The following is a 16,668-nucleotide window of genomic DNA, read 5'->3' on the forward strand; positions in this document are numbered from 1 at the left end:
CTTGCGCTCCCATCGATGCCGAGCCTCAGTTTCCCCACCATCCTCACCCTCCTTTTACCGTGGCACACGCCGCCGGCTCGCATCTGGAAGCCGGCGTCGCAGCTGCAGCGCTGGGAGCCCGGGCGGCCCTCGGCACAGCGGGGCTGGCGGCCGAAGGAGGCGTTGCTCAGCGTCGCCCAGTCTGCGGGAGGGGAGCGGGTGTCACTGCCGGGGCGGTGGGCACAGGGGGATGGGTGGGGGCTGAGATCCCCCGAGGGGATGCCAGGGGAAGGGGAGTCGGGTGCAACGTGGCCGGGTGCTGTCCCCAGGAGCATCCCTGTCCCCCGCAGCCCAAACCCGGGCACCTACGGGCATAGACGGGGCTCTGGCAGCTGGGGCCTGACCAGCCCCGGGGGCAGAGGCACGTGTAGCTCTGGTTGCCGTCCACGCAGGTCCCACTGTTGGCACATGGGTTGCTGGAGCAGTCGTCAATACCTAGGGAAAAGGAGCTCATGAACACCCGCCAGAGAAGCGCATCCTCGTCCCATCCTGCTGCCCAGCCTCGGTGCCCATTGCTGCAGCCTCTGGGCTGCTCTCTCTGCGGCCGGGGGCTAGCAGAATGATGGGACCCCACGCCTTGAGCCCGTGCACCCCAACCCGGCTCCACTTCACTTCTGCAGAAGGGCTGGGTGCCGCTCCACGTGCGGTCGTGCCGGCAGGCGCGCGTCTCCGAGCCCACCAGCCGGAAACCGGCGTCGCAGACAAAGTGAACGTCGTGGCCCACCCGCACGCTCCGGCCCAGCATCCGTCCATTCAGGGGCACCACCGGCTGCGGACAGGTCTCTGCGGACAGACAGACATGGATGAGGACGGACATCGCCAGGCTCGAGCCGACAGCAGCCCCGGTGAGGAGCTGGGGGGTCCCTTGCTGCTCGCCGGGGGGTCCGAGCTGGCCCGGTCGGCGATGTCACCCCCGCGGCGGAGACCCGGCCGGGGTTACCGTTGTGTTTGGTGGCCTGTCTCTGGAGGCGGCTCTGGAGGCTGGAGAGCTGCTGCCGGAGACGGCGCGTGTCCCGCAGGTGGGCAGCCTCCTGCGCCGCCAGCAGCTTCTGCATCTGCCGCACCGCCCCGAGCGCCTGCTGCTGGCTCGGGCACTCCTGGGGGGACGCAAGGGATGTCCCCGTCACCCGCCGGGCTCCCCCCCGCGCGGCCCAGGGGGATCCTCCCAAGCAGGCAGTGTTTTTGGGGTCGGTTTGGATGCCCTGCCCTGGGCAGAGCCCCTTCCTCCCCGTCCCAGTGCGGCGTCTGCCCCAGCCGCAGCCCCTCCGTCCCGTCCCACTCGGATGCCGAGGAGCAGCTCGGATGCCCCGGGCAGGTTTAGCATCACCTCACCGCTGCGGGGGAAAAGCCCCACGACCGTCCCCCCGGTCCTAGGCAGCCCCGCGGGCACCGTGGCTGTGCCATACCCCCCACCCCGGGGCGGTGATGGGGCAGAGGTGGGTGCTGAGAAGCTCCCAGTGCGGGGGCTGCAAGGGGGCTGGAGAGGGGGGACACGAGGGTCCTTACCTGGGCACTGCCGAGGGGCAGCTGCAGGATGCCCAGGGCCAGCCAGGCTGGCAGCGGGACGAGGAGCATCGTGCCGGGGCTGGCTCTGGCCACGCAGGCTGCGAGGACGAGACGCCGGCGGTCGGGTTCTGCGCCGCTCGCTCGCAGCTGCGCTCGCCAGGATTTATCCGCCCTGCGCGCCCGTGTGTTTGTTGGTTTTTCCCCTGGCCGAGGCTGAGCCGTAGGAAAGTTTCCCTTTTGGCACCGGCACCAGCCTCTCCCTTCCCTCGCCGCACATCAGAGGCTTTGGGGTCTTTCATGTCACAGGGCCAGCAAGATGCCGGGGCCAGGCAGTGGCTGTCACGGCACTTCCCGCAGTACCAGCAGTGCTGGGCTCCCCCGCGGCCAGCCACGGCTCCGGGCTCCCCGGCATGCGGGGATGCAGGATGAGGCTAATCCGGGCATTTGCTAAGCGTGGGAAAGTCTCCCGGGAGAAGGGACGGCTTTGGGGTTGGCCACGGGGCCTGCCTCCCCGGTGGGGCTGGGGCTGCTGAGGAGAGCAGCACGGCAGCGCCGCGGGCTCGCCATCCTCAGCATGGCTTTGCTGGGCTGAGCTCAGCCACGGCTGGAGCTCAGAGGGGGACCCCAGGGCTCTGCTGCAGCCTGGAGTTGGGGTGCAGGTTGGCTTTACGGTCGGCATTAACGTTGGGGTCAGGGTTAATGTTAGGGTCAGCATTAGGTTTAGGGGTGAGGTTAGGGTTGGGGTTAAGGTTGGGGTTAGCGTTGCAGATAGGGTTGGGGCTAGGGTTGAGGTTAGCATTAGAGTCAGCATTAGGGTTAGGGTGGGGGTTAGGGTTGGGGTTAGGGTGGGGGTTAGGGTTGGAGTTAGCATTAGGCCCATGGTTAGTGCTAAGGTCAAGTCTCCTGTTAAGGTTAGGGTTAAGGTTAGTGTTAAGACTGGTGCCAAGGGTTCAGGTGTATGTGAACAGGAGGGCTTGGATGAGGGTTGGGGCTGGCATTAGCATTAAGGCCAGGGTTCGGGCCAGGGTTAGGCTTAGGCTCAGGGCGAGGGAACTGAAGGCGTTCAGAGCTGGATTTCTGCTGACATCCAGCTCAGCCCCCATAGCTGGCGGGTGGGATGCTCCCGGTCCCTCCCGTGACAGCCCGGAGGAAGGGGCACAGCAGCATGTGCCTGTCCCCCAGTCCCCCCGAGCAGGGCTGTCTGAAACCCACACATCTGCCCTGTGCCAGGGGAGGCACCCCCAGACCCCCCCCAGCATGGGTGCTGGGAGCCCTGCTCTGGGGCAAAGACATTGGGGTGCTACTGAGCCCCTCCAGGCTCCAGGACCCCCGCCCAACCCCGAGCACCTGCTGAGACGTACCCCCCTTGAGCCCAGCACCCCTCCAGCCACCGGCCCCCCAGCCCTCGCATCCTCCCACCCCGTAACCACGCTGCCCAGCTCGCCGCCGCGGGTATTTGGCTTCGTGCCCGCGGCGGTGTGCGTTACCTCCCCGGCATGCTTAATTCATGGGGGCAGGAGGAAGGCTGGCAGTGGGCTTGGCATCCAATCACCCCGCTGCCCCAAAGTTTGGGACCCCCTTCTCCTGATCCCGGCTCGGCAGCGGGGCTGGGGTAGAGCACGGTGAGGCTGATCCCCGCCGCGGGGCTGCAGCCCACGACCCCCCGGGAGTTGTCTGCCGCGTTCGCGCCAGCGAGCAACTGTTTTGACAGAGCTATTACTCACCCGTCAAGCTTTTGTTCGAGCTGACCAGCGGTGCCTGTCTGGAGTCCTGAATAGGATCAAATCCTGCAACTAGACGCACGCACAAGCACGCCGGAGCGCGCGGGAGCGCGCGGCCGAGCTCGCCCCGACGCCAGGATTGCGGCGGGGCGGCTTTTATCTCTCCCGAATCTTCTCTCCGGAGCCGTGGGGGTCTGGTCTGCCCCCAACTCTCAGCACCTGCATGAAGCTCTTAGTGCTGCTGGTTGGAAACCTCCTGGCGTGGAGGGTGGGTGAGACGGGCTCGGATGCTCTGGAGAAGTTGTCCGTGCCGGCTCTGGGAGGTAATCGGGAGAGGGTCGGGGCGGGGGGGGGGCAGCTGGTTTGAGGGGGGTGGGTGCACTCTGAGCACTGTCCCTTGGGGCCAGGCCAGGCGGGCAGGGGGCTGGGTGGGTGATGGGCACCCAGAGGGTTGACGACAGGGGTCTCAGTGGGGTGATGGGGGCCGGGGATGGAATGGGACAGGGATGGGGGGGAGGCTAAAGCCTGGTGGGGTCTAGGTGCTGGCAGGACAGTGGTGGGGGTGTGGACATTCCTGGCAGTCTCAGCCCACCCAGGCGAGACGGGGGCTCAGCGGGGCTGGACCCCCGCGGCCCCTGCCCCTTTTGTGCTCCCAGCCCAAAAGAGCTTTCTTCTCTCCCCTCGAGTCTCCATGGAGACCCGGGTGCCTTCCTCGTATCCCCGGCTGCGGCCGGACCCTTTGGGGGGCCGTGGGAGCGGCCGTTGGCCGCAGCCGGGGATACGGGGAAGGCGCTTGCACCCCACGGCCCCCTTGTCCCCTGCTGTCCCCCTCCCCAGCTCTCAGCGTGAAGGAGACCTTCCTGGTGCTCTCGCTGCACAACAAGCTGAGGAGCAAAGTGCAGCCCCCGCCGCCAACATGCAGAAGCTGGTGAGCCCCCCCCCGCCCCGCGCTGGTCCCCGGGGAAGGGGGTACTGTGGGTGTTACACAGTAGTTCGTTAACAAGCTAACGAAGCGTGGCACCCCTGGGGAAGGATGCCCGGACCCAGCACGCGCCAAGGGCACGGCCACAACCCACAGTGCCCTCAACCATCCCACCCCTCCCACACCAAGGGCAGCACTGGTCCCCTGGGGTCCCTCGCAGCGTCCCCCATGTCGACCCTCTGACGTCCCCCAGTCATCCCCCGCACCGACCCCCTCGGCGGTCCCCAAACGCTCCCTGGGTGGGTCCCCGCTGTCCCCAGCACCCCCTCCGTCGGGGACGTCCCACCCTCGGTGGCTCATGGGCGCCGGCCGCGTCCCCGCAGGAGTGGAGCGAGGAGCTGGGGCGGCTGGCGGGGGCACGGGCGGCCAGCTGCCTGCGGGGTCCCGCTCCGCCGCCGGCCCCGCAGCTGGGCTGGAGCGAGGCCCTGCTGCCGGCGGGTGCCGGGGGCTTCAGAGCCGTGCTGGAGCGCTGGTTCGCCGAGGGCCGACGCTACGACTACGGGACGGGGCGCTGCGCCGGCAACGCCACCTGCCGCCATTACACCCAGGTGGGTGCGGGGGGCGCGGAGGCGGGGGCCCGCAGGGCCAGGGACGGGGGTGACACACGCTCTCTCGCAGCTGGTGTGGGCCACGGCGGGGCGGCTGGGCTGCGGCCGGCACCTCTGCCCCGGCGGCCACAGCGAGGCCTTCGCCTGCGCCTACTCCCCGGGGTAAGGGGCTGCCGGGGGCGGGGCCTGAGCGGGAAGGGGCGGGGCCTGGGCGCGGGGGCGGGGACGTGGCATGAGTGGGCGGGGCTGCGAAGTGTGGGTGGGGTGTCAATGGGGACCGGCATGTGATGGCCCTGGGGCGGGGGGGGCGGAGCTGGCAGAAGCCCCACCCCACGATGTGGGCGGGGTCTCCACAGGGGTGCGGAGGGGGGGGCGGGCTGGCCTATGGGGCTGCGTGGTGAGGGGGTGGGGGCGAGGCCTTGCCCTGGCGGGGCGGGGGCTGGGATTATGGGCGTGGCCTTGCGCTGCCAGCGGGTGGGGCTGGGCACTGTGGGCGGGACTACGTTCTGGAAGCGGGCGTGACTGTGCAGCGTGGGCGGGGCTGTGCTGTGGAAGTGGGTGGGGCTGGGCAGTGTGGGCTGGGCTGGGAGAATGTGGGCGGGGTCTTGCCCCAGAAAGGGGTGTGGCTTGGCTGTGTGGGCGGGGCAGGGAGCTGGGCCAAGGCAGGGCAGCTGCCTGCAGCTGCCTGCGGCGACAGGGGCAACTGGGAGGTGGCGGGGACCCCCGTCCTGCCCTACAAGCAGGGGCCCTGGTGCTCCCTCTGCACCGCCGGCCTCTCCGGCTGCTTCAAGTCCTGGGACCACGGCGGCGGGCTCTGCGGTGAGTCCCCGCGCTCTCCCCGGCCCCGGCGTCGCGCCCCGGCCGTGCCGCAGCCCTTGGCGCCCACGCCGCCTCTCTGCTGCGCCCAGAGGTGCCCAGGAACCCCTGTCGCATGAGCTGCAGGAACAGCGGGCACCTCGACATGAGCAGCTGCCAGTGCGCCTGTCCCCCCGGCTACACGGGCAGGTACTGCCAAGGTGAGAGGGGCACCCGCGCAACCCCCGCCTCCCCTCACCTCTAGAGACGCACGGGCCCCCCGCCAGCTAACGCAGTGCCTTGCCCGCAGTCAGGTGCAGCGGGCAATGCCTCCACGGGAAGTTCAGGAAGGAGGAGTGCTCCTGCCTCTGCGACGTGGGCTACGGCGGTGCCGAGTGCGGCAGTGAGTCTGCGCCCACCCGCGCCGCGTCGGGGCGGTGGCAGGGATCTGCAGGCAGGGATCCCCGGAGCGGGGCTAAGGGTCCGCCGGTGGGCCCGGCTCTGCCGGCACAGGGACCCACCTGCGCCCACCTGTGCCCCCAGTGAAGATTCGGTTCCCTTTCCATGCCTGCGACGTGAGGATAGACGGTGACTGCTTCATGGTGTCCCCTGAGGCCGACACCTACTACGGAGCCAAAATAAAGTGCCAGGTGAGCCCCGGGGGTGCTCCGGGCATCCCTTTGCAGCTGGAAAATGCCGCCTGTCCCCACAGCCCTCCCATGCACCTCTGCCTGGCGTGGGTCTGGGTTTGGGGCTGACTCACTCCTTTTCCCGCAGGAGAAAGGGGCGATGCTGGCCCAGATCAGAACCCAGAAGGTCCAGGACATCCTGGCTTTCTACCTCAGCCGCTTGGAGACCGGTAACAGGGTGACAGACACCGATTTCGAAACCGGGAACTTCTGGATCGGTGAGTGATGATGGTGGGCAGGGCATGGGGTGCCTGGAGTGTGGGCGGACGTGCCACCCCGCATCCCACTCCCCCAGGTCTCACCTACAAGACGTCCAAGTCTTCCTTCCGCTGGGACACGGGCGAGCCGTCCTCCTTCACCAGCTTTGCTTTCGGGCAGCCGGACAACCAAGGGTAAGTGCCCACTGGATCCAGAGGACACCCCGACCTCTGCGCGGTGCACCGCTGCGCGGCTGCGCTGGCTGGCTTCACCACCCTCCCGCCGGGGCACAGGTTCGGGAACTGCGTGGAGATGCAAGTGTCATCTGCCTTCAACTGGAACGACCAGCGCTGCAAGACCCGAAACCGGTACATCTGTCAGTTTGGTGAGTGAGTGGCCGGGAGCCTTCCTGCACCTTCTCGGCGGTGCCGAGCCCCGGGGGTGCCAGCTCCTGGCTCTGCCAGGTCTGTGCCCCGCTGCCAGCCCTGCCCAGACCCTTTGGGTCCTCCCTGGCGTGGGGGACACTGACTCTCCGCATCCCGTCTCAGCCCAAGAGCACATCTCCCTGTGGCAGCAGGACCCCTGAGCCGGCAGCCCTGGGCACCGGCCAGCGCTGGCTGCTGTGCCGAGCCCGTGGCTCAGGAGGACCCCGGCACCGTGCCGAGCCTGGACCGTGGCTCAGGAGGAGCCTCCCATGGCTGCCCCGTGCAGGGGACGGGGGACTGAGGGGACCCATGGTGGTGGGAGCTGGCGAGAAGGTCAGCACCTGCGAAACAGCATCGTCTTCTGCCCCTCATCTTCCTCGCTTGCCATCATGCTGCAACAGCCCCCGTTGCAGGGAGATACCCCCGCAGCAGCCAGGTCCAGCAGAATCCTCCTCCTAAATTGGCAGCCGGGCTGTGTCTGGACCGCAGTTCCGCTGCCACAAGGGGCCAAGGGGGGCTTTTGAGGGGTGCGGACCTCGGCACGGCTCAAGGTGAGGGCTGGGCTTGGCTCCAAGCCGTCATCCTGACCTGGGTGGGAACCCCCAGCCTGGCGGCACAGGTTAATAAAGACCCTCTTTTCCTTGGGAAGAGCCGTTGGTCTCCTCTGCCTCCCCCAGCCCCCTCAGACATGGCCCGCCATGGCCTGTGTCCTGCCTGCGCTGTGCGGCACCCCCAGCTCCATCGCTGGAGTGAGCGCTGGGGTCGGAACAGCCGGGACCAGCCCGGCTCCTGGCCAAGGTCATGTCTCCAGTGCCGCAGGGCGGTTCTGGAGGAGGCAGGAGCTGCGTCGCCACTGGCATGGCCGGGCGGGTGGCTCTGGGGCGAGCTGGGCAAACGCAGGGTGCGGGCGAGCCGTCGGCTGGAGGGGACCGGAGGCAGGAGATGGAGGAAGGAGCTCAGGGATGATGGGGATGGAGGATGAGGATGGGAATGGGGATGGAGGATGGAGGATGGGGATGAGGATGGAGGATGGAGATGAGGGTAGAGGATGGGGATGAGGATGGAGATGGGGATGGAGGATGGGGATGGAGGATGGCGATGGGGATGGAGGATGAGGCTGGAGATGGGGATGAAGATGGGGTGAGGATGGGGATGAGGATGGGGGTGGGGATGGAGGATGAGGACAGTCCGGCACAGCTGCCACGTCCATCCAGCTGCATCCCGGGGAAAGGGAGCCCAGCGCTGCGGGCAGCGGGGCGTGCAGGCAGGGACAGGCAGCAATGCTGCAATCAAGCCCAGTCCGCGGGCGTGGCGGGGCGTGGTCCGTCCCCCCCCGCGCCGTGCCGCGGTGGTGCGGCCCGCCGTGCTCTGTGTGTCCCCCCCCCCCCGGCCGGCGGTGGTAGCGCCCGGTGGCGGCGCGCTGGGGGCTGCGGGGCCGGGGCGGCGGGGCGGCGGGGGGATGACGCTCTTCGGCAGCGGGGACGCGGGCTGGAGATGTGAGTACCCCCCACCCCCACCCCACCCCCGCACCGGCCCTCTTCCCCCCCGCCCCCACCCCCACCGGGGGATGTTCCGGCGCCGGGGTGCCGGCCCGGGGCAGAGCTGCCCCCCCGCAGCCCCCCGTAAGCTCCTCCCGCTGCCGGGATGCCCCCCACCCCGGTACCAGTCCCCCCCCAGGGCTGGGATGTCCTCTCGGTACTGGGAAGCCCCTCACACCATTACATCCCCGGGACAGGGATGTCCTCCCGGTACTGGGAAGCCCCCACACCATTACCCCCGGTACTGGGAAGCCCCCACGCCATTACCCCTGGGACAGGGATGTCCTCCTGGTACTGGGAAGCCCCAGACACCATTACACCCCCGGGATGGGGATGTCCTCCTGGTACTGGGAAGCCCCCCACGCCGTTACACCCCCGGGACAAGGATGTCCTCCCGGTACTGGGAAGCCCCCACACCATTACCCCTGGGACAGGGATGTCCTCCTGGTACTGGGAAGCCCCCACACCATTGCAGGGAAGGGAGCCCCGGTGCAGGGCCGATGGCCCCGTGCTGCTGGAGCCCTGCTGGCTCGGATCCCCTGCCCGTGGCTGGGGTCCCCGGCTGAGGTGCTGAGGTCTCCGTCCCACTGGCAGGGAGGGGAGCGGGTGGCTGTGCCGGGCAGGCATGATGGGCTGGAGACAGGGACGTCAGCGCTGGGCTCCGGACCTGAGCTCAGCCGTCCCCCGAGGGTGCTGGCTGCACCCGCAGAAGATGGGTGCCAGCGTCACCCGGCGCGCACGGGGCGAGTAGGGTGCCTTCCCCGGCTCGCCCCGAGATCAGAGCCAGCCCGCAGACTTCCTCGCACAAGTCAGGAAAAGCCTGGAAAGCCAAAAAGCGCCGGGTTCCTTCAGCTCGGATCTCACTCGGAAGCCCTCTCCTCTGCAGGGATGGAGGGACCTTGCTCCGGCTGGAGGAGACCCGTAGCCAGGCTCCTCGGGGAGGTCTAGACCTTCCGATGACTTGGTGCATTCCCAGAGGACTCGGGAAGCTTCGGCTCAGGGTTCCCCACCGCTGTGGCATCCACCATGTCACCCATGGGACAGCTGGTCACGCTTACCATGGCCAAGGGGGAGCGTGCAAGAAGGAGACCTCAACATCTCACCCACCAGCTCCTACCCCAGGGGCCAGAGAGGTTCTGGACACGCCCCCCCAAATTACAAAATTAAATACGTGGCGATAATAGTAAAACTTCGCATTGGTGGCTCTCAAATGTAAGCTGAGAAAACAGATTCGAGGGGGCTTTTATATGGATGTTGGCTGTGAAATCCTAAAGAAGGGGTGAAGAGCGTCGCTGGGGAGGTTTGGCATGGCGTCGCCAAGCCGCATGCCCGGTGGCACGTCTCTGCCCCGTGTCTTGGTGCCGCGGGCGTCTCGGCAGCCTTCGGGAGCATGAAGCGGTTGTTTGCGGGGCTTCTTCCCCCGTCCTCGTCCCCTGCCTGTGATGGGCAGCGCTCGCTGGCACGCTGCTGGCCCGGGGCTCTCCGAAAAACGTCCAAACCACCCGACAGGAGCGGTAGTGAAGGCAGATTCACCGCGGTGCTGGGAAATGTCTCGGGGGGTTAATTATACCCTCACTGTCAGAGGTGCTTTCTGCCACCTTAATTGGAGCCTGCCCGGCCTCAGTGGGGCGCAGGCTCCTGGCGACGGGGCACCCGTGGGAAGGGGCTGCTGCAGGGACAGCCAGAGCCACGCCGTGTCCCGGCACAACCCTGGGCTGCTCCTGTCCTTCCCCGAAAACATAAATCTAGAGCCAGCCGCCGGGCTCTGGCTTGCCCCGTGGATGCTCTGGAGCGGGATTGCTTCCAGCTGGGAGAGGAGTGTGACCGGGGTGTCCTTGGGAAGCCGGTGCCGGAGACGCATCCGTGTGGGGTAGCGTGTTGGCATCCCCTTTTCTTCCCGGTGCTCATTCCCTTCCTCTCTCTCCCCTCAGATTTGGACATGGCCAGGGAACCCAAGCCGAGCCGGGCCCGGCTGGGCCAGAAGCGGCAGCACGGCAGCAGCCTCTACCAGTGAGTGCCGGCGCGTGGGGCGGGGGCTGCGCCGGCGGGGACGGCTCGGGTTGGGGACTGTCCCACGCCTGCCTCCTCTTCCTCCCCCTGCTCTCCACCGTTCCACCTCCATAGTTCTCCAACTACTCCAGCTGCCTGCCCGCGGCGGTGGGTGTGGGTCCGTGGGATGGCAGCGGTGGCACCGACGGTGGCAGAAGAGCAGGTCCCCATCCCTCGGTCGTTTCGGCGCTCTCCGTCTGTCTCGTTAAGAGAGCTTTTTTTGCGAACGCCCTGATTGAACTAATTGCTCTGCCCGTTGCCATGGTGCCAGAGGGATGCGAGTGCTGGCAGGGCAGGGACCGCCGGCCCCCTCGGGCCGCTGGAGCGTGGCAGCCACCGCTTTTGCTCTTCCCAGGGGATGCTCCGAGCACAGAGCCGAGCCGGGAAAACCCTTGCCATGTCCCTAGCTGGGTGCCAGACCCCAGGACCAGGTCTCCTGCAGAGCCACACCGGTGCTCCCATGGTGGGAGGTGGCCTGTGACATCCTCGTCCCTCTCGGCAGCGGCTCCGGGCAGCGGCGGCCGTTGGACCTGGCACTTTCCCTGCGCCCCATGCGTGGGTCGGGACTCCGGCTGCCCGTTCCCCTCTTCCCCGAAGCAGGTTGTGACCGTCCTCCCTGGGTGACAGGCGGGAGGTGGGGATGCGAAGGACTCGCCGTCACAGCGATGGAAACTTGGGAGGTAGCAAGACTGGACCAAAAGCTCCCAAAATATCCCCAGGGGCAAAGAACAGGAGCCGGCGGGTCCTGGCACCCTGGGGCTGCCAAGCTCCTCCCTACCAGGAGGGCTGGCGCTTGCGGGCTGCACCCTGTGTGGATTATTCTTGAATAAGGCAGGGTGGCAGCAGGGCTGGGGGTGCCTTTGCCCTGTGACGGGCTCCGAGCTGCCTTCTGGGCCAGGCAAGCCTGGCTCAGGCTTGGTAGCCCCAGGCAGGGCAGCCCAGGTTGCCCATTAGCCACCCCCAGCAGCCCTTCAGCTCTCCCTGAGCTCCAGCGTTGGTCCTGTGGTGACAAGCTCGTCTGCAGCAAAATCTGGAGCCCTGGGGGACCTTGTCCTTGTGCCCCCCATTCCCGGCAGCCTGGCTGGGGAAGGCTCCCGGCTCCCAGTGATGCTTTGAGCACGGCTTTGTCTCCCCTTGGGTTAGGCTTAATCCTACACTCATCGACTCCGCAACAGCTGAAGCAGCAAAATGAGCTTCAGCGTCTTTCCTCCTCCTCCTCCTCCTCCTCCTCCTCCTCTTCCCTCCTGCTCCTGGTCCACGGCGCATGATTTATTACCGGCATGTCGGCTGCCCGCATTGGAAGCAATCCGTTGACAGATCGCTTCTTAATTTGGAGCAGAGCGAGCCAGCGCCATGTGCGCAGAGCCAGGGACCATGAAATTTAACATCAGGGCACTCTAAATGCAGCTTCCCAAGAGCAGAACCTGCTGATGCTGCCCCGGGGGCTCTCTCCACCGCCCCCAACACCCTTGCTTGGGGCCGGGGCAAACCCTTGCCAGGGCACAGGCACCTCCAGATTTCCTGGTACCCTCCGGGATGCCTCCCGCTCCCCGGGGATGAGCGCCGGGTGGGTGCCCTGCTCCATGGACGCACAGAGCGGGTGACTTGTTCTCGTCTCTTCCCCCTCCTGCAGCAGTAACTGTGAGCTGGACTACGATCTCTACAGGGACAACTTCCCGTACCGGTGAGCGCAGCATCCTGGGTGCAGGGTGGGCTGAGCCTGCCTCTGCTGAAAGTGGGGTGCCCCTGGGTATCCGTCCCCCCACCTCCGAGAGATGCTCGGTGGTGTTTCCCCCTTTGAGGGGCACGTATGCCACAGCTTCCCCAGGCTGGTGGTCCTGGGGATGGGGTTCGTGGGGCAGCGTGTGGGCTGGGTAATGCCCAGATTGGGGGTCCTTCACCCCGAAAGACGTTCTCTTGGCTGGCAGGGGCTGCTGCTGCACCTCCGAGGTTGCGCTCACGCTGCCACGCTCTCGTGCCCTCGCAGGGTGTACGAGTACCAGAAGATCCCCCCGCTCATTAACCGCATCCCGGTCAAGGCCCGACGAACTCATGTAGGAGCAGGAAGCAAAAGCAGCCTGAGCCCCCAGCCCGGGGCGAGGAGCAGCACCAGCTCCACGGCGGGACGGACAAAGTGTAAGTGCAATGGGGCGGGGAGGAAGAGGAGGCTCTGGCCCTCGCGTCTCGGTGCGTTAGAGCAGTGCTGGTGCCCGAAGGTCCTGCCCGGTGCTGACCCTGTTGCTACGAGTCCGCAGCTCCAGCAGACACAGCCTGGACTGCGCTGGGCTGGTGGCTGTCCCCTGGACCTGTCCCTGTTCCGCAAGGGTGCCCAGTGGGGAGGACGCTCCGGAGGGGAGGACACTCCAGAGGGGAGGATGCTCCAGAGTATCCGTGGCTTTGGGCAGGCTGCAGAGCCGGGCGGGATCCTAACGGCTCCTCTCCTCACAGTGCGGGCCGAAGAGCTGCACTCCATCAAGGGGGAGCTGAGCCAGATCAAGGCGCAGGTGGACAGTCTGCTGGAGAGCCTGGACCGCATGGACCAGCGGAGAGAGCGTCTCACTGGTGAGGGGACGGGCTGGAGACCCTCTGAGACCCTCTGACACCCGCGTGTCCGTGCTGGGCTCACCTGGATCCTGATCCGAGTGTGAGGGATCCCTCCCCGCATGCCCAGGAGGGAGCTGGGCATCCAGAGCCAGCTGGGCAAATTCCCTGCCAGGACAGGGCTGATGCTTGCACAGGTACCCCGAATTTCTGCTGCCTCCATCCTTGCAGGGTCCAAGGAGAGCGAGAAGAAGAGGGCAGAGACGGGGGCAGAGTCACCGTCCCCAGCGGGAGAGGGGTCACGGGAGCCCCGGGGGAAGGAGGGGACGGGAGCTGACGGGCACAGCGACCTGCGCAACATCGACAGTGCCGAGGAGAGCACAGACACGGAGGAGACGGTAAGAGGAGAGCCAGATCCTGCACCGGGCTCTCTGCTCTCCTAAAATTTATCCCTGCTTGCTGCCCGCCCGGGTCCTGGTGAGGGATGCCGGGAGCAGAGGCGATGCTCCATCAGGGTCATCCGAACCGTCCCGGCTGCATGCCAGCGCCGCAACCGCCTGCACCCCCGGGACAGCCCCCAGCACCCTGCAGCGTGCGTTACTCCAGCAGCACAGGCTACAAAAAAAAACCCCCTCAGAATGTGAATGCCCTTTATCAAAGCCGCTGCTCCCACAGCCACATCCCCTGGCAGGGTGTGGGACCCCGGCGGTCCCCGTGCCGGGCAGGGCGCTGGGTTTGATCCCGCTGCCCAGGCGCATCAGAGGTCGGCCATGCTGCACGTTTCTCCTTTGCAGGTGAAAAACCACATGTCGGACCCCGAGGGGAGCCAGTAGTCGGAACGGGGATGCCGCGGCCTCCCTGCGTGGCCAGCCCTTCCCGTCTTGTGTTCGTATTTCTTTTGAAGCTTCCAGCTAGTGCCACGCACGCCGCGAGGTGCCCGCTCTTGGCACGGGCATCCCCTGCCGCCGTCGCCGGCAGCCCTACGTCCCACCCCTGCGAGAGGCCAGCCAGCCGCGGCGCGAGAAGTCTTTGTGTTCGAGTGCGCTTGTTTTCTTTTTCCTCCTGTTTTCAGACCTAGGGATAAGCAGATGTGGCCAGGGGAGGAGTGGAGGAAAAAAAAAAAAAAAGGATCATATCCCAAAGGAACATCCCAAATCCTGTCTGCCTTGTGTGGCAGCATCCCCCCACCCATAGGGTGCTGTGGGGTGCAAAGAAAGCACCCCGGCGCTCCCAGCCCCTTGCGGCACAGGTCGCAGCCCAACCTGCCCTGCCCTGCAAGCCCACCTGCTGTCTCCTTGCTTCAAGACCCCTCCTCAGGAATTGGTTCAGCAGGCGTGGGTACAGCCCAGGAAAGCTTTCGGAGCTGTTCAGCATCCCACCACGATGCCACAGGAAGGAGGGACCACCCCAAGACAGCTCCGAGGAGCTTTCACAGGATTTTGGGATGGAGGGGTGGTGCTGAGCCCAGCTCCGATGCTGGCTGCAGGGCCAGCAGCAGGGCAGTGCAAACCCAACTGCTCCCAGCTCACAAATGGGTTTTCCTTACTGGTTTAGCGTGGGCTGTTCTCCGCCAGGGATCGCGTTTGCCATCAGCAGCACTCCCGTGAGCAGCTTTGCTGGGGCTCCTGCACCCGAGGAAATCGCGGTCCTCCCTGTTCTCCCCAGCGTTGCATCTGGGTTCGGTGTCCCTCATTTCTAGGTCGTCCTCTCGCTGGTAGGAACTTGTTCTGTATTTCTAATTTGCTCTGGTAAAAGAGTGCATTGTGTTGGAAAGAAAAACAATTTGTATTTCTTTTCTCTGGTTATTCGACTCCGATGCAGTTTTTAACCATCTTAAGTGTATGTGTCATTTTTATACCCATTTTTACACTGCCTGACACAGCCCTAGGCTCTCGGGGCTTTCTGGGCCGGTTCCTCAGGAGGATGCTGGCTACCTTCCCCACAACTCACCCCAGAGCTTCTCAATGGAAACATTAATCGCCACCTTTACCCAGAGTATTCCCCACCAGCCCGCTGCGGTGCGGCTGGGCAGACGGGACCGGCTCTGCTCCATCCCCAGAAATAACCGGACCCCAAGGCAGCACCCGGCTCCCTCCGCAACCCTCGAACAAGGACACAGGGAGCAGAGGGGGGTGACCCCGATGCCTGGCAGCCGGTCACCACGAGCGCACCTTTCCACCTCTCTCCGTGGCAGAGCCATACAGGCAGAAGACTCACCAGAAAAACCCAATTTATTATCAAAAAAACAACAAAAAAAATCCCCAACAAACACAACTCTGCTACCCTGAAGCAAGAGGTCCGAGGGATTCAGTCTGTGCCATGTCGTCGTTCCTGCCCAGTGCTGCCTGGACCCTGCCTGCACGGATGGTCGTGGTGGGATGCCCGGTGCGAGGGTCTCGGCCCTGGTGCTGGGGCCACCCTGGCATGGGGTGTGGGGTCCCGCAGTGCCGGCAGCAGCTTGGAGGCAGTATGGAGGCAGTATGGAGGCTATTCTTTGGGGGGGCTCCAGCAGCGTGTGAGGCTGCCTGCGTCCTGCGGGACCACTCGGGAAGGGTCTCCTGCGACTCGGGGGCTCCTCAGGCAGGCTCCGGGGTGCTCGGGCACTGTGGGGGCTGCTTTGGGGGCTCGCTGGTGGAGGGATGCAGGCTATGGTGTCCTCGGGCAGGTTTCTCAGGCCTCCAGCCGTGCGGGCAGCTCCGTGGGGTCTCCGGCAGCGTGAGGTGCGGCTCAGGCAGGCTCCGGGGGGGCTCTGGCAGCAGTTTGGGGGACGACCCCCTCCCCAGATGGGCACACCCAGGCACAACGGGCGCTCAGGCTGTGGCGGCGACGGCAGCATCGCGGCGGCGGGCGGCCCGCAGCAGGCTCTGCCGCAGCACGGGGTAAAGGCGGTGGCAGCCGTCGAGGCCGAGGCGCAAGGCCTGCGCCCAGGCGTCGGGCGGGCTGCCCTGCCCGCCGCCCAGCACGGCCGACACCTGGTTGAGGGCAGGCAGCAGAGCCACGGTGAGCCGGGCGACGGCGCGACGCTCCTCGGGCTCCCCGGGCTGCAGCAGCCAAGCGGCGCCGGGCCCGGGGGCCCGGCACAGAGCGCAGCCCACCGCCAAGTCGTACATCTCCACGCCGGCATCGGCCAGGGCCAGGGCGGCGGCGCTGATGGCGGCGGCCAGCGCGGAGCCGCCATCTTGTAGCAGCAGGGCGCTGACGGCCAGGCGGGCCCGCGGGTAGCGGGCCAGCCTCACCGCCGGCTCCAGCGCCTCCCGCAGGGCCGCCGCCGCTTCCCGCTCCGCCTCTCGCTCCGCCGCCGAGCCCGGCCGCCACCGCCCCCCGCGGCCGGCGAAGGGGGCCCGGCGGAACTCGCAGAGCAGCCGGCCCGCTCCCGGCTCGGCCGCCTCCCGCGGGCCCCAGGCAGCGCACAGCACCTTGGTGCCGCCGCCCAGCTCCACGTAGGCCGAGCCCTCCGCCTGGCTCAGCAGCCCGGCCCGGGAGAAGAGCGGCCGCAGGGCGCAGGGGTCCCGCGCCGCCCCATCCTCCTCCTCATCCTCTTCCTCCCCGGCCGCTGCCCACAGCGCCGGCGGCTGCGACTCCTCCGGGCCGCGCAGGCGGCGGTGATCCAGCGGCATGCTCGGCGCAGAAAACAGGC

General features: G+C 66.9%; 4 protein-coding genes across 4 annotated transcripts in view; 2 read left to right on the forward strand and 2 right to left on the reverse strand.

Annotated features, from left to right (window-relative positions):
- Positions 1–1,614, reverse strand: part of LOC309409459 (fibulin-7-like) — a gene marked incomplete at its 5' end in the record, with an annotated part of 2,641 nt that extends 1,027 nt beyond the window's left edge. Inside the window, 5 exons of the mRNA XM_082005619.1 lie at positions 48–181; positions 349–474; positions 652–822; positions 980–1,136; positions 1,546–1,614. Of these exons, the coding sequence (XP_081861745.1) occupies positions 48–181; positions 349–474; positions 652–822; positions 980–1,136; positions 1,546–1,614 (657 nt within the window). The remainder of the gene's footprint in view (positions 1–47; positions 182–348; positions 475–651; positions 823–979; positions 1,137–1,545) is intronic.
- A 1,875-nt stretch (positions 1,615–3,489) lies between these two features.
- On the forward strand, positions 3,490–7,254 carry LOC309409713 (C-type lectin domain family 18 member A-like; the record flags this gene model as incomplete). The annotated part of the gene is given in 13 exon segments (XM_082005919.1): positions 3,490–3,589; positions 4,104–4,172; positions 4,175–4,194; positions 4,572–4,796; positions 4,867–4,958; positions 5,494–5,615; positions 5,705–5,812; positions 5,902–5,994; positions 6,135–6,241; positions 6,369–6,498; positions 6,576–6,672; positions 6,772–6,863; positions 7,027–7,254. Coding segments are annotated over 13 exon segments (1,293 nt in total). The 3' UTR covers positions 7,065–7,254.
- Positions 7,255–8,362: 1,108 nt separating this feature from the next.
- On the forward strand, positions 8,363–15,510 carry LOC309409379 (RNA-binding Raly-like protein; the record flags this gene model as incomplete). The annotated part of the gene is made up of 7 exons (XM_082005519.1): positions 8,363–8,399; positions 10,373–10,451; positions 12,124–12,174; positions 12,478–12,626; positions 12,939–13,052; positions 13,263–13,429; positions 13,826–15,510. 7 exons carry the CDS (start codon positions 8,363–8,365, stop codon positions 13,862–13,864), a joined length of 636 nt encoding a protein of 211 aa, XP_081861645.1. The 3' UTR covers positions 13,865–15,510.
- A 331-nt stretch (positions 15,511–15,841) lies between these two features.
- EXOSC6 (exosome component 6) lies at positions 15,842–16,648 on the reverse strand (the record flags this gene model as incomplete). Its single annotated transcript, XM_082005541.1, has 1 exon — positions 15,842–16,648. The coding sequence occupies one exon, from the start codon at positions 16,646–16,648 to the stop codon at positions 15,842–15,844; it is 807 nt and encodes a 268-aa protein (XP_081861667.1).
- Between the last annotated feature and the right edge of the window lie 20 nt (positions 16,649–16,668).

The sequence above is a fragment of the Phaethon aethereus genome (assembly GCF_964289735.1).
Source record: "Phaethon aethereus genome assembly, chromosome: 13".
Classification (NCBI taxonomy): Eukaryota; Metazoa; Chordata; class Aves; order Phaethontiformes; family Phaethontidae; genus Phaethon; species Phaethon aethereus.